The 24,162-nt window shown below is 49.3% G+C and overlaps 1 protein-coding gene across 8 annotated transcripts in view; it reads left to right on the forward strand.

The window, feature by feature from the left end:
• The window catches only part of PREX1 (phosphatidylinositol-3,4,5-trisphosphate dependent Rac exchange factor 1), a 197,533-nt gene that overhangs the window by 116,216 nt on the left and 57,155 nt on the right, over window positions 1–24,162 (forward strand). For 6 of the 8 annotated variants that reach the window (XM_032604156.1, XM_032604157.1, XM_032604159.1 and 3 more), the window contains 5 exons: window positions 4,967–5,128; window positions 12,428–12,561; window positions 18,229–18,347; window positions 19,874–20,023; window positions 22,207–22,354. In XM_032604156.1, the coding sequence (XP_032460047.1) occupies window positions 4,967–5,128; window positions 12,428–12,561; window positions 18,229–18,347; window positions 19,874–20,023; window positions 22,207–22,354 (713 nt within the window). Of the gene's footprint in view, window positions 1–4,966; window positions 5,129–8,735; window positions 8,913–8,938; window positions 9,090–12,427; window positions 12,562–18,228; window positions 18,348–19,873; window positions 20,024–22,206; window positions 22,355–24,162 lie in introns of those variants that run through there. The other 2 variants (XM_032604163.1, XM_032604161.1) reach the window with 2 other exon arrangements.

A 24,162-nucleotide genomic window follows, 5' to 3' on the forward strand; every position in this document is an offset into this window, starting at 1 on the left:
CACGGGCTTAGTTGCTCCATGGCATGTGGGATCTTCCCAGACCAGGGATCGAACCTGTGTCCCCTGCATTGGCAGGTGGATTCTTAACCACTACGCCACCAGGGAAGTCCCTATGATCCACTTCGAGTTAATTTTTGTGTGTAGTGTGAGGAAGGGGTCCAATTTTATTTTTTTGCATGTGGATACCCAGTTTTCCCAGCAGCATTTGTTGAAAAGACTGTCCTTTCCCCATTTAATTGTCTTAGCACCTTGTTAAAAATTTATTGACTATGAATGTAAGGATTTCTTTCAGGACTCTGACTTCTTTTCCATTGACCTATATGCCTATCCTTATGCCAGTACTGTACCACCTCTTACGATTTGGAGAAAGAGTGTGCCAGTAAAGGGCACAGCAAGTGCAAAGGCCCAGAGGCAGGAATGGGCCCTGAGTTTGTGGCTGGGCACAGCGGAGTCAACACTCCCTTGTGAACCAAGATACCAAAGCCAATACCTTCCCCTCAGTTTTGGCCCAGCCAGGAACCTAGCCAGAAGGTCCTGCTCAGTTTCAATTCTCCATGCCCAGCAGCGATCTCAGGCAGGAGGAGAGGTGGGAGCAGCTAGACGGAAGAGGGAAATAACCTTTTTCTCATTTTTACTAGTTACTGGGTGTTGGCAGCCCCTCAGGGAACCATCAGTAGAGGATTGCTGAAATTCCAACTTCCAGGGGTTTGGGATGTGGTGGCAGTGCCTCCCAGGGTGTGACAGGCCCTAAAGCTCTTAGTCTCAAGAATAAGAGAGCTGAGGGCTTTGCACTTGTGGAGGGAGGTGGGAGGAGGTAGGATCCCAGGGACACAGGCTGGAGAAGCATGGAGTAGTGGTTAAAAACGTGGGCTCTGGACTTCAACTGCATGGGTTGGAATGTTGGCTCCACCCCTTAGCAATCTTCGACCTTGGACAAGTGACCTCGCCTCTGGGTCCACCTCAACTTCCTCATCTGTCACATGTATCAGGATATATTTTAGCTACAGTGACGGAGACCCGAAATAACAGTGACTTAACGTGTAATTTTATTTCTGTACAAGGCAGTCCAGGGTTTATGTTCTTCCACCCCTGGGTTCTCAGAGGTTCACACCGTGTCCACGTTCCAGCCCAGGGAAAGGGGAGACAGGCAAGGAAAACGGAAGCTGCACACACCCCAGTGATCAGAACCTGTGTCCTGGTGGACGGGAATGTTGCCTTTATTCCGGGTGGCCTTGTGCTCAGCTAAGCATCTGTTCTGTTGCTTTTGACCAGGGATCAGCAAGCTTTTCCTTTAAAGGACCAGATAGTAAATATTACAGGCTTCACAGGCCGTATGGTCTCTGTCGCGACGATTCCACTCTGATGTTGTGGCTACAAAGAAGCGAGGACAGCGGGGAAATGACTGAGCGTAAAGCTTCGTTTATTGCAATAGGTGGTGGGTTGGACTTGGTCTGCAGGCTTTCATTTGACCCCCTGCTTTTAGAAGGAGAGGTTGCTGGATCTGCTTTGGCGGGTTGAGCCTCTGTCATTGCTCACTCGGAGGAAACAGGGAGCTGGCTGGCTGCACTCCCCTTTTGTGCCTTGACTGGCTTGACAGAAGTTCAGATGCTCAAAATTACTTACATTGGAGCATGGGGCTGGGGGTGCTTTGGGGAGTTCAACTGAATTCCGCATCATAGGTCACAGGCTTCTATCGTAGTTTTGTCTGTGGACATGTCTACAAGCAGGCCGTAAGCTCCAGGAGAGTTGGGGCAGTGTCTGTGTCATCTGTGTCCTCAACAGAGGGCCCAGCCTGAGGCCAGGTACACAGGAGGCCTCACTGGATGGATGAATGGGGCACAGAGCTTCCTGGTTCCAGCCTTGAGCATCTCTTGCCTGGACCATTGCAGTAGCCACTAGCCAGTCTTCCTGCTTTTACGTTCACTTTATGTTCCCTCCAGTGCATCTTCCACTTGGCAGTCAGAGATTTTTTTTTTTTTTTTTTTTCCGGTACGCGGGCCTCTCACCCCTGTGGCCTCTCCCGCCTCAGAGCACAGGCTCCGAATGCGCAGGCCCAGCGGCCATGGCTCATGGGCCCAGCTGCTCCGTGGTATGTGGGATCCTCCTGGACCGGGGCACGAACCCGTGTCCCCTGCATCGGCAGGCGGACTCCCAACCACTGCGCCACCAGGGAAGCCCCTAGAGGGGTTTTTTAAAGGCTAAATAAATTGGATGGTGTTAGGCCTCAGCTTATAACCCCCCATCACCTCCCCATGGCTCTTGGGATGAAACCCAGAGACCACACCCAGGCCTTACCTGATCTGTGTCTGGTGTGTGCATCCAACCTCAGCACCCATCCTTCTCCTTGCTCCCTCTGCTGCGGCTTCCCTGGCCTCCTTGCTGTTTCTCACTGCCTCAGGGCCTTTGCTTGTGCTCTTCTCTTGCCTGGAGTGCTGTTCCCACAGATGTTTGTATAGCCTGTGCCCTTACTTCATTCAGGTCTCCACCCTGAGGCCCTTCTCCTCAGAGAGACCTTCTCGGACCAGTGCACCTCCCTCACCCTCTGTCCCTTCACTTGCCTGATGTTTCACCTAGCACTTAATCAATAATATAAATTATATTTACCAGAGAGGAAAGTATTCCTATTTAACTATCTGAAAGGTTATAAATAGTATAGACGTTCAGAGCACTAACCTCAGAGCCAGGCTCAAGTCTGCTCCGTTGACCTCAGGCAGATGACCTGACCTCTCTGTGCCTCAGTTCTCAAATCTGTCAAGTGAGGATAATAATAACTACCTCATAGGGTTGATGTGAGGATTGAGTGAGCTCAAAAAGTGTAAGCACTCACTAAATGCTAACATCATTACTGTTAGTGGTAATACTCAACTTCTGGACTGTTCTCTTGACTGTGAGCTCCCTGAGGGCCGTCTCAGTCTCTGTCCAGACCCCGGTGCTCTGGCACATACCTGTTGCTCAGTCTGTGTTTGTTGAGTGAGGAGTGAATGGAAATACGTCCCCTTTGTACAAAAAGCTCAACCCTCAGTGACCGGCCTGCCTCTGTCTTACTTCCTCCTTGAAGGCTTTCCGGCCACACTGTCCTTCCCCTTCTCTGATTTATCACGAGCGCTTTCACCACTTGGGGCTGTTATTTGTGCCCACCCCCCACTTCCTCCCTTCCTTCCTCCCTCCATCCCTCCCTCCCCCTTCCCTGGGAGCACCTTTCCCAGCTCAGTTGCCTCCAGAGAGAGGGCTCCGTCCTTCCCCACCCCTTGCTTCCTTTCTGGTCTGTCCCTGGGCCCAAGGCAGGTGCTCAGCAAACCCACAGGGTCCTGATGTTACAGAACATCTGGTCCTTGGGCCATTAGGATCCTCTCTGCAGAAAAGAGGCTGTTCACGTTAAGGCAGAGAAGAAGTGAAGTGATTAGAGAAGACCTATTTTTGGAGCTGGTGCTCCGCAGGACGTTCTCAGAACACCTGCCTGGCCCGTTGCGGCCTGCGGGCCCTGCTAACGTGTATCATCCTTCGGAAGGACTGATGATGGTCAGCGTAGACTGAGTGCGCACTGAGGCTGTACTTTCCCCCAGAGCTGCTTGTCCTGCAGTGTCTGATTTACCCCTCACCATGACCATGAGCGGAACCAGATGGCCGGGTTCAAATCCACATTCCTCCTCCTACTTCTTGGAGCCTTTGGACCATCCCGCTGAGCCTGCATCTCCTCCTCTGTTAAATGGATAATAACAGAACCTACCTCCCAGGCACAGAGTAAAGGCTCATCGTCACCATCCTCCCCCACATCACTGGTTTTCAGTCGATGAACCTGAGGCTTGGCATGGAGGGCATCTGGCCCGAGGTCACCCAGCCGCCCAGGGGCGGAGCTAGCCCTGGAACCCATGTGGGACTGTACTGGGAACCAGCCCACTGGAGTGTCATATCTGTGATTTTTTGAGGGAGCAGAGAGATGGAGAGATACTGGAACACCCGGGCATGTCAGGGCCAGATGATTAGAGAAACTTATCTCTGCCGGCGCGTCGGTTGAGTGACGCAGCCTGAAAATCTTCCCTGATATCTTGAGACCCAGCTGGTCTCTGCCATCTCAGTTCCTTTCTCATCACATTTACTATGGGGCTGAAACCCTTTGATTAAGACCAGCCTGACCTTTAGAGTGTCCCAGCCTGTGCCGGTGGTGAGGTGCGAGATGAGAGTGAGAAACAGTGGGGGAGGGGCTTGCAGATTAAGCCCCCGACTGGCGTCTTTGTTCTCTTTACATGTTTCCTCCACGTCCCTGTGAAGGCAAGGGGTTCTTTGTACCCATTTTACAGATGAGAAAAACTGGGGACTAGGGAGAGGCAGTGTCTATGGCCACCTCTCTGGCCAACTGGTCTCTGTCTCTGTCTCTTTCTTTCTCCTCTCTCGCATTTACTCTCCTCCAGCCACACTGCCTCCTGGCTGTTTCCCTTACAGGCCCCATACACTCCCACCATGCCCCTTTGCGTTTGCTGTTCCTGTTACCAGGCATGCCCTTCCCCCAGATTTTTGCAGGACTCTCTCCCTTGCTTTCTCCAGACTCTCTGTTCAGATGTCACCCCCTCAGAGGGGCTTCCTTGACCTCCCTATTTGAAAGAACACCTCCTTTCCCAAGACCTTCTAGCCCCTCATTCTGATGTGTCTTTGTAATATTTGTCACTGATTTTTCTTAATTTTGGCCCACCTCCTTTATTAGAATGTAATAGCCACCAGATGAGGAATTTTTCTGTTTTATTAACAAATTTGTCCACAGACTCCAGAACACTGCCTGTTGTGGAGGAGCTGCTCAGGGGACATTTATTAAATGAATGAATGAATGAATGAATGAGTGATGTTCTCCAGCTCCAGATCACACCTTTTGTCCAGAGTAGAGCTGGGACTTGGTTCAGGCCCGGGTGTCCTGGAGGCTGTTTGGTGCCCTCTGGGTTGATGTCCCTCATTCCTGCCCTCTCCTCTACCCTAGGAACTCGCCAAGAGGACCCCCGGCAAGCACCCCGACCACCCCGCGGTCCAGAGCGCCCTGCAGGCCATGAAGACCGTCTGTTCCAACATCAACGAGACCAAGAGGCAGATGGAGAAGCTGGAGGCCCTGGAGCAGCTGCAGTCGCACATCGAAGGCTGGGAGGTGTGTCTGGGGCAGGAGGAACCTTCTGGGCTGGGAACGGGCCTGGGGGGTGCACAACTTGGGTTCAGACTGTGGTCTGGGCCCCCGATTTGGCCTGTAGCATATTTTGTTTGGCCTCCATGGTGTTTGCCAAAAAACAAAAAAAGTTTAATTATTTTTCAATTAGGTCCACATAAAAGTCTAGATTTAAAGTTTCTCTTAAAAAATTGGTAACACTGAGCCCCCATTTTCCATGGCAACAGCCTCTGGAGCCTCTAGTTTTCCTCCATCCCCACCACTCCCCAGTCACTCTCCTTCACATGTTGCCTGTCTGCCTGGTGTCCCTTGAGCTTTTGATGCCAAGGTCAAGGGTAACTTTTAAGGGTTCACTCCAGGATAGAATTCTGGCTTTGACACTCCCTTACTGGGTGACTGTAGGCAAATGTCTTAACTTCTCTGAACTTCGGTTTCCTTATCTATACCTGCATATAGTCGGTACTCAATAAGTGATAGGTATGGATATTACTATGACGATGATTATTAAGGGATGGGATTCTTGAGATCTTCTGTTGTGTCTTCCTTAAATTATTAGAGCTGTCCTAAAAAAATCTGTAGAATGAAATGGGAAAATCTGAATCAATAAAAAAGTCAATATCCGAGTAAGTACAGCTGGAATGGGAGATGAAGACTAAAGAGGAACGACTCTTGGACGCAGATAATTCTCTGAATCATCTGCCTTAGACCCTTTGGGTGTGCTGGCACTGGCTGCATTTGGGATTTCCACTTCATCTCCCTGTGTTGGGGAGTCCTAAATGCGACTGTATAGCTGCGAGGTTGAGGGTATGGCTGCAGAGGGGAGGGACCTGTGCTCTGGAGGAGGTGGGTGTTGTGGATTAGTGTTTGGCATGTACCCACTCTCCTCTACCTGGCCTTCCCGCCTGGCTGGAGAACAAAGAGTTGCATTTCTCAGACTCCTTTGTAGCTCAGGTTTGGCATATGATTGGCCAAGATCAGATCCAGCTGCTCGAGATTTGGAAAGCAGGAGTGGGACGGAGGCCACCCTTGTGCTGTTGGTGCAGCAAAGCACAGCCGTGGTTGTGTTTGACTTTCTGTGATAGCATTTGCAGAGGGCCCGGTTTCCAGCTTCTGAGTGTCAAGAGGAAGGGCATCCATTGTGTTGTTGGTGGTGTGTATCTAGCAGGATGGGGTGGCTTTGTAGCTGAGAGTTGAGGCAACAGCTTCTGAGGGCCTGGAAGCAGCTTGGGCAGCATTTCCCTAGAATATCAGCTCGGGCAGGTGGTGGTCTGATTCTCCTGGAGGAGAACTGGCTTCCCTGGAGGGCCAGTTCTACAGTGTTCTTGGTTTTTCTGGCAGCTGTGATTCTAGGCTCTTCTAACCCCTCCAAGGATTGGATAAGGCCCTCATTTCTTTCTGCTTAAAATGCATAGCTTGGTTTCTGTTCCTGCACCTGAAAATTGTGTCAGGATGTGTCCTCTAAGGAATCACATTTCACCTTCATGATGTCAGAGCTCTGATTTGGTTTCTTGTGATCCTCTCAGCCTTCCCCTCTATGGTTCCATGATGGCAGCAGCTCCAGGCATCATGTGTTCCAAAGCAGGAGGAGACAGGGGCTCGGCCAGGGCAGTGAGGGGGAGCTCTCCTCCCTAGTGGAGGAAAACCTTTCCCAGAAGACCCTTCCAACTCATTGGCCAGAAGTGTGTCAACTTGGTCACTTTCAGCAAATATGCTGACCTAAAGAGCACATAGAGTGGACACATTTAAACATCTGCCTGTTTGGGCTTTGAGCTTCCTGGCAGCCAAGGTAAAAAGAGCAGGACACCGAAGTTACTCAACGTTCATTGTCAAAAAAGGAACAAGCTGAGCAGTTCTTCTGGGTGACAGAGAGTTTCCTGGCATCCAGCTAGAAGGGAAATTTCTCACGTGAGCCCCTGTGGAGAGAGTATTAAGCAAGCGATTTGGCAGCCAGAGCAGAAGTGATTTCCAGATGCCTCTTGGTAAGGGCCTAGGGAAATAGGAACTAAGGGTCTTTGGGGTCCTTGTTGACCCTGAACTATCTGTAGTTTGAGAGTGGCCCTTGTTTTGATCTCTGTCGCTGGGTAAAGTAGGAAATGAAGTGACGTAGAATAAGAATTGCTGACAATTTACTGAGCACCTATTACACATTTTCAACGCTGGAAGAGAGGGCAGTTGTTATCCCTATTTTACAGAGAGAAAACTGACGTGCAGGGTCCTGGCTTTGGTGCCCAGCCTTTTTCTTTTTTTAAATTTATTTAATTAATTAATTTATTTTTGTCTGCATTGGGTCTTCATTGCTGCACGTGGGCTTTCTCTAGTTGCGGCGAGCAGGGGCTACTCTTTGTTGCGGTGCACGGGCTTCTCATTTCAGTGGCTTCTGTTGTTGTGGAGCACAGACTTGAGGCACGCAGGCTTCAGTACTTGTGGCACATGGGCTCAGTAGTTGTAGCTTGCAGGCTCTAGAGCACAGGCTCAGTAGTTGTGGCGCACAGGCTTAGTTGCTCCGTGGCATGTGAGATCTTCCCGGACCAGGGCTCGAACCTGTGTCCCCTGCATTGGTAGGCGGATTCTTAACCACTGTGCCACCAGGGAAGCCCCCAGCCTTTTAACTTACAGATTATCCTGCCTTATGCAAGCTTGTCCTACTCTCCTGGCCTCATTTTCCCCTACTTGTCTAATTTCAGAAATCTCTGAAGTTATCTCCTGGCGTCATTGTGAGGGTCAAGCGAAGGGTAGAACATGAATGTTCTTTGGAAAATGTGAAATGGTTTTCTGTATAGTAGAAAGGTTTTTAAGTTTAATCCTCAAGATGACTTGGGGAAATAATACATTCTAGCTAGAAAAAATAATGTTTAACAGTGAAGCTGCTTGTAATAGCTTCATGCCCTCAGTAGTTAGAACCTTAGGCCAGGCCAGGGCACGAACCCGCGTCCCCTGCATCGGCAGGCGGACTCCCAACCACTGCGCCACCAGGGAAGCCCGCTTTCTAATCTTTTTGTTTGACCTCTTGCCAATCTGATTAGAGGGCTGTCATCTCTCTTGGAATATGGCTGACAAGGGACTTATTTCTGGAGGAGGGGGAGTCTTTTCTTGGCCACTTTCTTGCTGTGCGCTTGGGCTTGCATCATTAGTTTGATCTCCAATCTCTGGGTTGTTTTTTTTTTTTTTTTTTGGCCTGATCCTCTGTAAGCCAATTGTCCTTTTTAGTTGTGGGACTGGTTTAGTTAAAACCGGATAAGTTAATCCATAAATCCATTTTACCGAGCACAAGTAAATGGGAGTATGTTGCCATACTGTGGATGTGAGTGTATGAGCCCACCCCTTCTGCTTGGTGGGGTACCTTTGCCTCAGTTTCCTCATCTGTACAGTCTGGCTAATGGCAGGATGCCCCACGGGTCACTTGAGGATTCAGGGAGTGGATACATGCAAAGCGCTCAGAACGGTGCTTTCTTTATTGGATCAGAGTAAACGTCAATAAACGTCAGGAGGAGCCGTGGCAGCAAAGCAGGACTTCTTTCTTCATTTTTTTTAGATGAGAAAACATCATGCAACTTTGCCTAGGGCTCATACCAGTGTGGGCTGACCCTCCTGCAGAGGGACACTCCGGACGTTGGGCCCCGCAGACTTTCGTGAGAAGCTCACTGTCATAAAAAGAAGTGCATGTTCTTAATAAGAAAGAAATAGAACACACCACTCTTGCTGGCTCTGGAAGCCCTGCTTTAAGAGGCCATCAACTGCACTCACCCACGAGGGACAGAAGGAAATAGGGGTGAGGAGACATAAGACCGTTAAAAACAAGGACCATAAACAGAAGTTCTTGTATGTTCTTCCCACCCTCCCTGGGATGCCTTGTGCTCTCGCCCCGTCGAAGACCCCTGCTCTAGACCAACAGCTGCATAAAAACACCTTCAGGTTACCTTCTAGGAGGCGGCACAGGGTAGTAGAGGTGAGTGGATAGGATGGTGGGACCACCTGTCTGGGTTCAGGTCCCAGCTCACTCACTGACCATCTCTATGACCTTGAACAAGTCACTTCACTGCCCTGTGTCTCAGCTTCCTCCTCTGTAAAATGAGAGTTGTGAGGATTAACGGAGTTTTGTAAGATCCTTAGAACTGGAGTTGGTGGGTGGTGAGCCCTGTGCCTGTGTTAGCTTTTGTCATCTTCTCTGAATGTCACCACTTCAGTTCTGCACCGTCTGAAAGAGGACTCCAGCCCTGACTGGCGGGCACCTTGGTGCTCAGCCTCTTCCCTGTGTATCTGATCCTTAGCACCACCCCTGACCTGGGTTCAAGGATTCTGGGGAAACCGAGTGTCAGCTGGGCTTCTTAGCAGGCCTGGGGTGGAAGGGGCCTCCCCCTGTAGTGTCCTTGGCATTTCAGATGCAGTTTGCTGGGTGGTCCTTGGCCAAGACCAGGGAGGCAGCTTCCCAGGCTGGGTGTGCTTCTTCTCTGCCATCCCCTGACATTGGTCTAGGTCTGTGTGACCTCCAGGCTCTTGGGCCCTACAGCTGGGCCAGGTACTAGGTTCATATACAGTACATACGAACGAGTTCCATTCCAAGAGTGTGTTTGTAAGTCCAGTTTGTTCACGAGTCCAACAAAGTTAGCCTAGGTACCCAACTTTTTTTTTTTTTTAATTTATTTATTTTTGGCTGCGTTGGGTCTTCATTGCTGCGTGCGGGCTTTCTCTAGTTGCAGAGAATGGGGGCTACTCTTCCTTGCGGTGTGCGGGCTTCTCATTGCGGTGGCTTCTCTTGTTGCGGAGCACGGGCTCTAGAGCGCAGGCTCAGTAGTTGTGGCACGCAGGCTCAGCAGTTGTGGCTCACGGGCTCTAGAGCACAGGCTCAGTAGTTGTGGCGCACGGGCTTAGTTGCTCCGCGGTATGTGGGATCTTCCCAGACCAGGGCTTGAACCCGTGTCCCCTGCATTGGCAGGCAGATTCCTAACCACTGCGCCACCAGGGAAGCCCGGTACCCAACTTTTACAGATAACGCCAGACACGAAAACTAAGTTATGTGATTGGACATGCAAACACATGTTCGCATCTTTGAAAGTTCGCAACTTGAAGATTCGTATGTAGGAGACTTACTGTACAAGCAGCCAAAATCTCCCTTTGGAGCCTGGAAGGGCTGGTGAGTGGACATGAGTGAGGTGGAGGAGACAGGAAGCACATGGTCTCGAAGGAACTGTCGAGTTGCTCTGTGCTCTGAGCTGGCCCATGGGCCACTGATGGAGTCTTATCTACCAGGGACTCGCACTCTCCCTGTTTGCAAGGATACTGGGGCTCCAAGGGGCTCTTCATCCCCTAGCCCCAGGGCAGCAGGGGTGCTACCTCGCTGGGTCGCTGTGCTGTGGTCATCACCTATCTGCCTGTGGCACGCAAGCGTCCAGGCTGTGATTTCTGTTAACGGGTGTGTGCTTCTGTCCTGGGCTGCACAGCTCTTGATTGCAAAGAAGCTGGTTTCCCAGGACCCCGAGTGGGCCCCAGAGAGGGTCTCTGGCACCATTGGGCAAATGGATTTGCTGCTTCTAGCCGGCCCGTGGGCACAGAGCAAACCGACTCTGACAGCAGTTGGGGAGACTGCAGTGGGCAGTTAGAAAACAGCCTGATTTCTGAGTTGCCAAAACCAGTTTCCCATACTGGGTATCAGAAATAATTGAGTCAGCAGATCTTTCTGGGGTATGAACGCCTTGTCACTTCTGGGCGTTGAGTGTCTGGGGAAGGAGATTCTATGAAGAATTCTCCTTCTTTCCTCCCCAGGTTCCTTTCCAGGCAGAGGTAGCATCATGTCTCTTTGTTGTGATCTGCAGGTTGGTGAAATGAATTTCCCCTAAAATACCACTTTTGCATAATACCCCCTGGGCCTAAATGTCAGAGGCACCCCCTTGCCCACCTGTGGATGGGGCCTCCAACCTTATCTTGATGTATTTAAAAGTACATCAAGTATTTAAAGTTGGCGGCTGTAAGAAAGAGAGACTTCAGTGGCTTAAATGAGATAAAAGTTTATTTCTCAGTAGTGATGCAGGCTTGGGGTGGGGCACCTCTGCTCCATTCGGACTCTGGTCCCTTCCAACGCCTTCCTCCGTCCTTTGCTACGTTGTATTCCACTACCGTGGCCATCTTCCAGCCTATGGCAAGAGGAGGGAAGAGAGGAAAGGGAGGGAGGCAGTTTTCTCAAGGAAATGATATAGAAGTGAGGCATACTGGCCATAATGTGGTCACGTGACCACGCCTGGCACAAGGGATGCTGGGAAGTGGAGTCTGTGGTTGGGCAGCCATGTGCCAGCTGAAACTCCATGCCTATGACGGACGGGAGCACGGATTTGGGGACCCCCCGGGGGCTTCCTTAGCCGGCATTCTGTGCCCTCCAAGGTCTCTTTCCAGCTTCCTCTCTGTTAGCACTTTGGGATCTCTCTGCCCCTGCCTTGGTCCCCCCAGAGTTCCAGATGGACCTGTGTGGTCCCTGGCTCTGAGGACTCCTCCCAGCAGGGACCTTGCCTATCCCTGTCCTCAGACGCTTTATCTTCGCCATCCTCCCAGGCCCATCTTGCTCCTCCCCGGTGCCTTTCCTGACCACATTGCCCTGAACCCCATGGAGGTTCAGTGAACGTTATGCACACCTAACATCTTGGTCGTTTAGCATAGATGACCAGGTAGAATTTGGGAACTGTTCCCGTCTATTCTCACGTCCTGAGCTAGAGAGGGTGCTCTCAGAATCCTCTGCCCCTGGTGGAGCTCACATTGCATTGGTCACCTGTTCTGCAAGCATTTATTGAGCACCTACTGTGTGCCAGAGAGTGCAGTAGGTGCTGGGAATACCGTGGCAAATGCTTGATAGATGCGTGATAACGCTTCCTGTCCTTATGGAAGTGGCATTCTTGTGGAGGAGATAAAGTAACAAGTCAAGACACGAATAAATAAGGGGAGGAGGAGAGAGGCAAAAACCCAACCAAACAAAACCCGTAACAAAACCAGATGTCAGCTAGGGCCGTGTGAGCTGAGTGAGTCCTTTCACCTCGCTGAGCCCCAAGCGCCTGTTCTGTGAAACGGTCATCTGTGTATGCTCCTGCCAGCATTGTTCTGGCACACTCACCAGAGGGAAGCCATCGATCAGGCTGTGTTGGGTTTCTGTCTGCTCACAGATGTGCCTCCAGTGGTGCATTGAGATTTTGGGGGTGCGAGGGAGGCAGGTGCAGGCTCTGTCTGTGGGAAGGAAGGGGGGCTTTCCCAAGGGAGCTCCTGCATTGCCAGCTCATGCACTGCAACCCCCCATCGCTCTCCCAGGGCTCCAACCTCACGGACATCTGCACCCAGCTCCTCCTGCAAGGGACTTTGTTAAAAATCTCCGCGGGCAATATCCAGGAGAGAGCCTTCTTCCTCTTTGACAACCTCCTTGTCTATTGCAAGCGGAAATCCAGGTGAGTTGCTGGGGAGACTGGGACAGGGCTGCCCGGGTGGGCCGGGAGGCTGGGATTGGGTTGAACTCTTGACATACGCTTAGTCACTTCCCTCTCTAGGCCTCCCTTTTCTCTTCTGAGTTCAGGGATTTGTTCTAGATCAGCACTATTCAAGAACATAGGTTATTTAAAATTTTCTGGTAATCACGTTAAAAAGAGCAAAAGAAATAGGTGGAATGAATTTAAATAACATTTCATTTACCCCAATATGTGCCCAAATATTATTATTTCAGCTTAACTTAAAAATGTATTAAATAGGTATTTTGCATTCTTTTAAAAAATGTACACTAAAGCTTCAAAATCTAGTCTGTATGTTACACTTATAGCACATCTCAGTTTGTACTAGGCACCCTTTAAGTGTTCAGTAGCCGCCTGTGGCTGTGGCTGCCACAGTGGACAGTGTAGGTCGAGACGATCATGGAAGTTTGGAGAGTCTTTGTGCCACCAGAATCCTGTGATTCTAAGATCCAAAGGTAGATGGTTTGAGGGGAGGGAAGTCCTCTCCTGTTAAGCTTTTTGAGGGAAAGATAGTATCTTTGTCATCTTTGTGTCTTTCACTGGAGCGTCTTAAACTTTGTAGAGTGAATGGATGGGTGGATGCGTGGTAGACTGATGCGGATATATGTATGGTTGGATGTGTGGGCAAATGGGAGGAGGGATAGATGGGTAGTTGCAGGTTTGGCAGATGAATGGGAGTGATTGCCTATGTGTGTATGAATTGATCCGTGGATGGATGAACGAGTAGATGAATGAGTGAGCAGTCAGGTGGTTGGAGGTTTAGGAGATGGCTGGATGGAGGGGTAGATAGAAAGTTGGGGGAATCTGTGAATGTTTGGGTAGTTGGAGAAATGGAAATGAAGACATGATGAGCCAGCAGAGGTTGTATTTATTTATTTATTTATTTATTTTTATTTGGTTGTGCCAGGTCTTAGTTACGGCTCGTGGGCTCCTTAGTTGTGGGATCTAGTTCCCTGACCAGGGATTGAACCCAGGCCCCCTGCATTGGGAGCGCAGAGTCTTAACCACTGCACTACTGTGGAAGTCCCTAGGAGAGCTGTATTTAAATGAAAGGTGTGTTGGGGTCTTTATGTATGGTTTGTTGAGTGAATGGGTAGATGGATGGATGGTTGGATGGTCATAAACTTGGGAGGCTGAGTGGGTGGTGGAGGTTTGGAGATTAGTGGATGGATGATCGGTTGGATGGGTGTGTTGAAGGATGATTGGTTGATAGTTGCCAGGGTGGTTGGACTCTGGTACGGGAGGTTGGTTGATAGGATGGTTGAGTTGATGGATAGGTGGATGAATGGAGAGACGGAAAGTTAGGAGACGGAGGGGTAGGGGCACGAGTGGATGGTAGGATGCATGAGTGGGTGGGTAGATTGGTGGACCAAGAGAATTCTTGCCTTTCAGTTTTCTCGCTGAGGAGGTAGAGGACAACTGACCGGTGCAGCCCTTTTTGAATTAAGCTTCCTGTTATTTTGTTTTAGGGATGAAATGGTGACTTTCCAGAGGCTTCTTTACTCTTTTATCTAGCAAAAGTTAGGGCTGAGGGGAGGTCCAGCTCCTGGGTCCTACTGTCAGCATCACCTCCAACTTCCATTGTGGCTCTGGGCTTGTCACTTACTGTCTGTCTGAGCCTCGTTTTCCTTGTCTGATTCTGCTGGCCTCCTAAGGTGGTGGTGAGGAACCTTGCCACAGGATGAATGAGGGCTTTCCCTGTGAGTGTGGGGAAGCTTCTCATTGTCTTCCTCCTCCAGCCTGACCTCTCTGAGCCTCAGTTTTCTCTTCTGTAAAATGAGGTTGATAAACCCCTTCTTACAGTAGTGTTTGCTTAAGAGCAACTGTTGAATCCCTGCTCAGCCATTTCTCTAGCTCTGTGACTTTGCCTCTCTTTGCTTCAGTTTTCTCATCTGTTAGCTAGGATGAGTTATCATGTATCTTGTACCGTGTACAAGGGCGAACATGTTAAGTGTGCCTGGCACATAGTAAGTGCCCAGAATAAGGAGTAGCTGCCATTACTGTTAACTTACCTCCACATGTGATGTGTTCCTATTCAGTGCGATCCCACGGGTGCAGCACCTGGCACATAGTAGGTGCTTTAGCCACAGGCCCCTCCCCTTCCCCCCTTTCCTCCCTGTTCTGGGACTTGGTCCTTCTGGTCAGAGGCCTCCATCTCCCTCTTTCACCGTCTCTGAGTGGCTGGGTCAGTGTGTCTCTTTCTCATTTGATATTTTATTCCCGTTAGTCTGTCTGCATCTGTCTCATGTCCTCCTATCCCCCCATCAATGCCCCCTTCTCCTTCCTCCTTGCTTCCTGCCTGTTCTCACTGGAGCCATCCTGAGAGTCCTTCTTCGACAATGCCAAGGCCACTGCCAGCGTCCACCCCTAGCCCTTCCCCACCACCCGCCGTGGGCTGTCTGAAGCAGGCACTTCTCCCAGAACACTGGGGTTTAGAAAGCAGAATGTCCCTTCAGGCCTCTGTGACCTCCCAGCCTGGGCCACGTTTGCTCAGCCTTCAGTCACCCTGTTGTGGGCCCTTCCTCCACTGGAGCAGTAGCAGCTGACGCCGATTGTACTGGACACCCAGTGGGTCGTCTAGGGCACACGCACTCTTGTAAGGCTGTTTTCTGTCTCAGGCCTGCAAATGAGCTGGGCTGGCTAGAAGGAGAGGGCACATCTGTCGCCTGGGATAACCTGGCAGGCGTCCTCCACCCCTGCTCTGGGTCAGGAGCCAGAGGGCTGGGCTCCGAGAGGTCTCAGAGGGATTGGGCATTGGTGGATGGAACTCGCAGCGTGGCTCTGATGTAGTCACAGGAAACGCCTGATGCTGGTAGGTGTCTGTCTACGGTCATGTCTTTGCCTGGGCCATGCCGGGCACTGCCTCTCCGGGTTGTGGGTCGGGGGAGGTCTCTGACTCAGAGTGCTTCTGGTTTGATTCAAAAGCAGAGGCTCCTTGGATGTCAGAAGTGGAAGGGAGAGTTTTTAAAAACGCACCTCCCCATTCTTCAGAAGGTGAAACTGAGATACAGAAGAGCTAAGTCTCATGTATCTCGACTGCTTGTTTAACATCTTAGAGGCGTCAGCAGCGTGTAGTGGTTAAAGACTCAGAGACGCTGCTGCTTGCAAGCTGTGTGACCTTGGGCAAGTTATGTCAGCTCTTTGTGCCTCTGTTTTCCTGTCTGTTTAATGGGGCTGAAAGCAGTCTCCATCTCATGAGGTGTTTTTTATAGATTAAGATAAAACATGTAACGTGGTTAGAATGATGCCTGGCACATGGTATGTAAGGTAGAAGAAATCTAAATCTGTATCTTCCCTTGGGTGTGTCACAGACAGCTTACACTTAACTTGGGTCTAAAACAAGACTCTTCATTTTCATTGTAACTCCTGCTCCAAACCTTTTCCTCCTTGAGTCGTCGTCGTTCCCAGTAAATGGCACCATCATTTACCTAGGATCTCAGGCCAGAGTTTTAGTTGTCCTTGATTCTGACCTGCCTCACCCCCCATCACCAGCAAGTGCTTTGCGTTCTCTCATCAAACGTTGGTCAGAACCTCAATGTAATTATGATAAAAATTCCAGGAGGGAGGTTGTGTGTATATGTACGTAAATGATTTTAAAATTTACATGGAAACAGAAAGAGACAAAAATAGCTAAAGACAGTTTTGAAGAAGAACAAAGCTGGAGGACTTTTATTACTGATACCACGGCTCACTATAAAGCTATAATAATTAAGACAACGTAGTATTGGTGTAAAAACAGACAGAAAGATTAATGGAATGGAGTAGTGAGTCCAGAAGCAGACGTACATGTAAGCAGTCATTTGAATTTCAACAGAAGCACCAATGAGGTGCAATAAATGGTGCTTGGTCAGTTTGATATCCAGTGGGAAAAATGAGTCTTGAACCCTTCACACGGTATACAGAAGTCATCCTCAGTTGGATTATTGATTTAACTGTGAAAGATAAAACAATAAAGCTTCTAGAAGAAGGCATAGGAGGCTATCTTCATGATCTGGGGGTAAGCAAAGATTTCTTAAATTGGACAGAAAGTATAATTATAAAGGAAAAATAGATTTATCAGACTACCTTAAAATTAAGAACTTCCATTCATCAAAAGACACCAAGATGAGAGTAAAAAGGCAAGCCACAGAGGAGGAGAAGATCTTTGCAATCCACTTTGCAAAGGACTCATATCCAAAATATATAGGCCAAATTTGGCCCTCTGCCTATTTTTATAAATAAAGTTTTATTGGCACACAGCCATGCCCATTCATTTTTGTGTTGTCTGTGGATGCTCTCATGCCTCAAGGGCTGAGTTAAGTAGTTGTAACAGAGACCATATGGCCCACACAATTGAAAATGTTTACTCTTTGGCCCTTTTTCAGACGAAATTTGCCGAGCCCTGCTATAAATCATTAAGAAAAAGACAGACAACCCAACAGAAAAATGGTCAAGGGACAGTCATTTCACAAGTGGAAGACACCAGATGGCCAATAAACATGAAAAAGTGCTCGGTCTCATTATTCATCAGGGAAATACAGATGAAATCTTTATTAGAGACACTCCTTTCTGCTGCCAGAATGGCCCAAATGAGAAATTAAATACCAGTTATGGAGGATGTGGAGCAACTGGAATGTCCCTGTGCCGCTAGGGGTGGGAGAATTGATACGGCTTGGCAGTATCTACCAAAGCCGATCGTATGCATTCCTTATAACTGAGCATTTCTTCAACCCGAAGAAATGCTCACGTATGTTCTTCATAAGACATGTCCCAGAACATTCACAGCAGCACCAAACTGGAAGCAACCCAAATGTCCATCACCATCACCCTGTGTGATTCCACGTATGTGAAGTTCTAAAACAGGCAGAGTGAATCCATGAGTTTAGACGTCAGGGTAGTGGTTACCCTTGCAGGGGGTAGTGACCAGAAGGGGGCGTGATGGAGGGCTTTTGGGGTACCTTCTGCCCTCCTGTACTGGAAGGTATATTCTCAGAGACTTTGTTTTGTTCCCTGCTGCGGCCCTAGCACCTAGAATAGTGCTTGGTGCCCAGCAGGTATTTTCTTGAGTGCCTGTTGAATGCATGGGTGAGTGACTCCCCTGGTCCCAACTTGGTATCCTTCCCATACGAAGCACTGGTCAGATTGTTTGTTGAGTGACTAAATGGGTGAGCAAGAATGAATGAATGAATGGTGGGTAGGTAGATGTAAGTGGATGGATGGATGGACTTCCTACTCCAAGTTCCTTTCCATTCTGGTTTTATTTCAGGAAGTTCCTGTTTGTTAGACACCCTGAGAGTCTCTACCCATTTTCTAGCCTAGAAGAGTGGGTTTCTGTTGCTTCTTGTTGGTTTCACATCCACATCTCCTGTTGGCTCAGAAGTAGCTCTGGGAGGCCAGCAAGGCTATTAACCCATTTTCCAGATGAGGAAGCTGTGGCTGAGAGTGGAAAAGTGACTTGCTCAAGTCACCCAACCACCAGCCAAAATGCCATACTTCTGACCTGGTTCCCGCACTTCTCCTGTCCCCGGGCGCCCTTCTGTGTTACTGCCTTGCTTCCCTTTGCTCTGTTGAAGACGGTTGAGCCCCAAGGAGAGGAGGCATAGGGGACATTGACTTCCCACTGTCTTTCAGGGTCACTGGGAGCAAGAAATCCACCAAGAGGACCAAATCCATCAACGGCTCCCTGTATATCTTCCGGGGTCGAATCAACACTGAAGTCATGGAGGTGGAGAACGTGGAGGATGGGACAGGTAGGTCCCCACCCATGCCCTGCCCGAGCCCAGCCCCCCTGCTCTACAGCACAGTCTCTGCTGCGGTTCACCAGTGTTTTCCTTTGATCGGGAAAGATAACCTGTCCACAGAAAAGTGCCTAAAACATATGCACATAAAGCTAACCCCTGGGTGGTCACCATTCAGGTTAAGAAATAAACTGCTACCTGCACCCCAGAAGCCCCTCACACGCCCCTCCCTGGCCACAGTGCCTCCTTCCCCCCAGAAGTAACCACTCTCTGAATTTTGTGATGATGATTTTCTTGCTTTTTAAACATATTTTTACCTCCTAAATATGCATTGCTAAACATTTTAATTAAAATTTCTGTTTTCGAACCTTATTTAAATGGTTATATGATTACAAATACATATAAAATTATATATATGTATTTCTTATTATTATTGCTTCTCACTGTGTTTCTCTGGGTAGCACTGGCCCAGAATGTGGATTCTCTTTTTTTTCTTTTTTAAATTGAGGTTTAGTTGATTTACAACATTCGATTAGTTTCAGGTGTCCAACATAGTGATTCAATATTTGTATAGATTGTAGTCCATTTAGTTACTACGAAATAGTGGCTGTGTTCCCCTGTGCTGTACAATATATCCGTGTTGCTTACCTATTTTATACGTAGTCGTCTGTATCTCTTAATCCCATACCCCTATCTTGTCCCTTCCCCCTTCCCTCTCCCCACTGGTAACCACTAGTTCTCTATATGATATAAATGGTCATAAAGTATACTGCATATTCTTTCACATCTTGCTTCTTTCACTCAACCCCATGGTGGTGAGAGCCATCCGTGTTTCTGCATGTCGCTCTCTGTAGCTTGTCAGTTTCCGTTGCTGTGTAGTTTTCTCTTGCACAGATAGTCCCCCGTTTACCCATTCCTTTTGTGAGGGACATGTGGGTTGTTTCTGTTGTTTACCATTATAAACAGTGATCCTATGAGTATTCTTGTGTGTACACCTCTTGGTGTATTTGTCCTTGAGCTTGTCCAGGACAGGGGTTCTGAATTGGTTTTGAGCCACAGACCCCTTTGGCAGTCTCACGAAACCTGTGGACCCCTCCTCAGATTCAGGGTATAGCTGGCTGCAACATTCCTGGATAACATCAGCCTGTTTTCAGAGAGGTTTGCCAATTCCCATCCCAGCCAACACTCTGTAAGGGCCCGTGACTTGGCATCATCAGGCTTACACTAGGGTTTTATGTAGCCCAAGTGCCAGAATGAGATGGGCAAGGAGGCATAAGGTGTCTCTCTTTGCAATCGAGGGGTTGGGAGGCTCTTTGCTTGAGGTCTTTGTTGCCCACCAGAGAATAGATAGGAGAGGGAGCATCTGGAGGATGGTAAGTTCAACTCCCAAATCCTGATGCCATTGATGCCTCTGCTGCCCTGTCTTTCTGGAGGAGGAAGGACTGGTCCTGTGACCTCACTCGTAAGCATATAATGATGAATGTTGGGTTGTATGGCTGAGCTCTTGCTGACCCCGCTTTGCCTCCTTCCCTTGCCAGCGGATTATCACAGCAATGGCTACACCGTCACCAACGGCTGGAAGATCCACAACACGGCCAAAAACAAGTGGTTTGTCTGCATGGCCAAGACAGCGGAGGAGAAGCAGAAGTGGCTGGATGCCATCATCCGTGAGCGGGAGCAACGCGAGAGTGAGTGGCTGGGGGCTTCCCCAGATCCCTGGGGCGTATACGGCTTCCTGCAACCTCGTCCCTTCTGTAGAGTGAGCTGTGTCTAGGGGAGGGGTGTAGGATCCTTTCCAGAAAGGTCAGAGCTACAGAAAACAGGTCTTTGAAGGGGCAGAGAGCTCTGGGACTGTTAGAACTTGGTGAGATCTCAGCTCATCTGGTTTAGCCCACCAGACAGATGGGGAAACTGAGGCCCCATGGAAGGGAATTGCCCAAGGTCATGCCAGTGTCGTTGATCATCCTGAGATTCTTTGCTTCCTTTAGCCTTGAGGGTTAGTAGTCAAGATGCTCCCTACATGCCTCTGTCCCCTCCACGGTTCTGTTCCCTTCACCTGGGGTTCTTTTTGTTTGACATTCACCAAGTCTTTGGGAGGAGGGTCCTGGGGGCTGCCCCTAACTCGTCATGAATGCTTGGGCCCAGGCACTTCTGAGGCCCCTTGCGTTAGGAAGTGCAGAGCTGGGTGATAGTTGGGTGCAGTTTGGGGGTGGGAAACTCTGAACTGCTGTACAGAGACCGCCGTGCTTGGAAGGGGAGGCCATGGTGTGTTTGGGGGTGAGTTGCTTCCGCTTTCCAGACCTCAGTGATGTGGCCTGGTAAATGGGGATAAAGCTCGTGCCGCAGAGGGTTGTAATGCTGCTAGATGAGGTTGGGATTTGATGATAAATACTTGCAGATTTGACTCATAATCCTAAAAATGGTACCTGCCGCCCAGCTTTACAGAGGAGAAAACAGAGGCCCGGTTTCCTCCATATCTATATTCTGTTCTCTTGAAATCCCTACTTGGATGTGTCGTGGACATCTCACACTTACCATGTCTAGTCAGAATTCTTAATTTCCGCCCTGTCTTCTGCCCCAAACCCACTCATTCCCTGGACTTCCCCATCTCAGTAAGTGACTCCTTCAGTCATCCAGGAGCTCAGATTGAAACTGTTGGTGTCACCCTGATGTCTGCCGACTCCCCAAACTCAGTAGATCCAGTCCCTTTAATTCTGCCTTCCACTTACATGCCAAGTCCATCCACTTCTGTCCTCTCTCTGCTTCCACCCAAGTACAAGTCACCATCATCTCTCAGGAATGAGCATGGGCCCAGCATGGCCAGGTCCATTGAATTTTTTTTTTTTTTTTGAGAAGTTAGACATCAGGATTTTTAGGTGACATGTCTTGATTTTAAATGTTGCATCAAAATTTATTAAAATGCCATTAGGCCAGGTAAACAACTGAACTTAGCCCCTGCTGGGGCAGGTTTATGACTTCTGACACGGATCAGGGCTGGGTGTGTGGTCAGGACTGGGGATGGGGGTCAGGTGTGTGGCCTGGCCTGGGTGGGGCTGATCAGTATCTTTGTGGTCGGAATGGATGGCTGTGGTCAGTGCTGGACATATGTGCTCATGAGTGGAGTGTGGCCTGAGTAGGCCTTGGTTGTTAGAATCGGGGTATCACCCAAACCCTGAGCTCAGGGCTGAGTTTCCAGGCGTGGTACATGCTGTGGTCAAGAGCACAGATCTGGAGCCAAGCTTGAGGGTCTAAATCCTGGTTCCACTACTTCTAGACGGGCAACCTTGGACAGGAACCTAATTTCTATGGACCTCAGTTTCTTCAGCTGTAAAATGGGGATAATGGAACTTGCCTTGTAGGTTTCCTGTGAGGATTAAGTGGCATAGAGTAGGCACTATAAAAGCATTTGCTATCATTATTTGTCACTACTCTTATTGTCAGGATTGGACGGGGTCCAGGTAGAAAATATGGGGCAGTGATTGGGATCATAGTTCTGTGTGTATTGTCTAGAGAAACGGTGAAATTTCCATCCCTGGCCTGGAAGGAAGGTCTCAATAGGTTTTCTCATAACGTCAGAATTTGGAAACCCATTCTCAGGTTGAAGGGTCGACTGCTTATTACCCTGGGTCTTAGCCTCTCTGGACCTCAGCTTTGCAATCTGTGAAATGGGGGACTTACCCACCCTCCTCTACAAGGTCTTGTGTGGGGTCACTGGCAGGTGCCTAGGACAGTGTCTGACATGCAGGGAGTGCTCTGTGGGTGGCCACTGGCTGTGGCCGTAGTTGGGGGCAGCTGGGGGAAAGGCTTTCAGGAACCACATGCCTGCCTGCTCTGCTCCCCAGTGCTGGTGCTGACCGTGTCCCCTCCGCAGGCCTGAAGCTGGGCATGGAACGGGATGCATACGTCATGATCGCGGAGAAGGGGGAGAAGCTTTACCACATGATGATGAACAAGAAGGTGAACCTGATCAAGGACCGTCGGAGAAAGCTGAGCACCGTCCCCAAGTGCTTCCTTGGCAAGTGAGTGACCCCATCCTGGCCTCCGCTGTGTCCCTGGGTCTTGGCTGGAGGCTGGAGGTGGGCAGACCATCCGCACCCACGTGGCTTTTCCCAGCCCTGCCCCTTCCGCCATGGGCAGAGCCACTAAAGCACCTCGAATCCTTGTGGAACAGTCCTTGGAGATCAAGGATAGTGGGGTGCCCCTATCAGGGCTTTCAAATGTTTTGACCACAACTCACTGCAAAATGTAAGTTTTATATTGTGACCTGGTACACACGTTCATGTAATCTATGACTGAAGCCAAAGTTTCACAAAATTTACTGTGCTTGTTACACTCTGAAAATACCTGTCTATTCTGTTCTATTCTATTCTATTCTACTCATTTCTTCATTCATTTCAAAAATAGTGCTGAGTGAAACCCATGAAATTGATTTCACAAACTGTGAGTGGGTTTTCCACCATGGATTGAAAAACGCTGCTCTAGCATTCAAGCAAAGAGAAGCCCCTATAGATATGTCAAGCAGAAAGGTATTTAATGCAGGGAGTTGATTTCAAAGGTTTTGGAAGAGCAAATGTAGACCTTTGAATTAGCCTTTTTGGACTGTCATAACAAAGTATCACCGTCTTGGCAGCTTAAACAATAGAAATTAATTTTCTCATAGTTCTAGAGGCTAGAAGTCTGAGATCAAGATGTTGGCTGGGTTGGTGTCTGGTGAGGCCTCCCTTCCTGAGATACACAAGGGGAAGGGGAGGTCCATATGGTTTCAGTACTTAGGGCTTCCAATTTCTCTGTCTGGGAATTACATTATTTCCTAATAATAAAACATTATTACCCCCCACCCCTATTTTATAACCAAGGATCAAAGGATCAGAGCACAGGTGAGATGGGATTGGATCCTAAACCCAGGTTTAAATCTCATTCACCTGGGGGAGGGGGCTGGGGATTGGGAGAAGCAGGAGAAATGCATTCCTTGTAAAACCATCAGGCTGTTTCCAGGCCCTACCATGTGTTAGACCTAGTGGTCGGTGCTCTGGAGAGGGTAGAAGAATGCCCAGGGCTCCTGACCACACAAAGCTTGTGGGGAGAGAAGCTTGCCTGTGAGGCTGGGATTTCGTTGAGAATTTATTAACTTTATTTATTAACTTTATTAAATTTATTAATTTACACCCCACGTACTTCCCAAAAGATTTTGAAGAGTCCTGGGGTAAGCGGCTGTAATTATTATATTGCCGTAGACCAGGTGAGAGGTGCCATGGACTAGGGTAGTCACCGTGGAGATGGGGGCAAGTAGTTGCATTCTGGATCATGTGGAAGGTGACAGCATTGGCTGATGGGGTGAAGAAAAAGGGAATTAAGGATCTTGAACACCTGGAAGGGCTGGAGTGCTGATTGCTGTGAAAGGGGAGACAGAGGCAGGTTTCAGAGGGTGGGAGTAGAGCCCAGAGGCTCCACTTGGATGCCTACACTGAGACAGGCTCCCGGACAGAGATGTCGACTTGTTAGTTGGATATGAAATCTTGACCCGGGGAGAAAAGTTCTGGCTTGGAGACCTAAGTGCAGGGGATGTGGGCATTTAGATGGTTTTCAAAGCCATGAGACTGAATGAAATCTGCAGGGGGATGGGTAGAGAGAGGGATGAGGCAGAGACTGGGCTCTGGGGAGGAGGAGGAAGCAGCAAAGGAGACTGAGAGGGAGCGGGCAGAGGGGTGGGAGGCATGCTGGCGAGTGCAGTGATCTGGAAGCCAGCTGAGGGAAGACGCAGAGCCCGTTTGCACGTGTTAAGGTCGAGATGCCCAGGAGACGTTGGCATATTGAACAGATGTTGGAT

This window comes from Phocoena sinus, chromosome 15, assembly GCF_008692025.1.
Source record: "Phocoena sinus isolate mPhoSin1 chromosome 15, mPhoSin1.pri, whole genome shotgun sequence".
NCBI lineage: Eukaryota > Metazoa > Chordata > Mammalia > Artiodactyla > Phocoenidae > Phocoena > Phocoena sinus.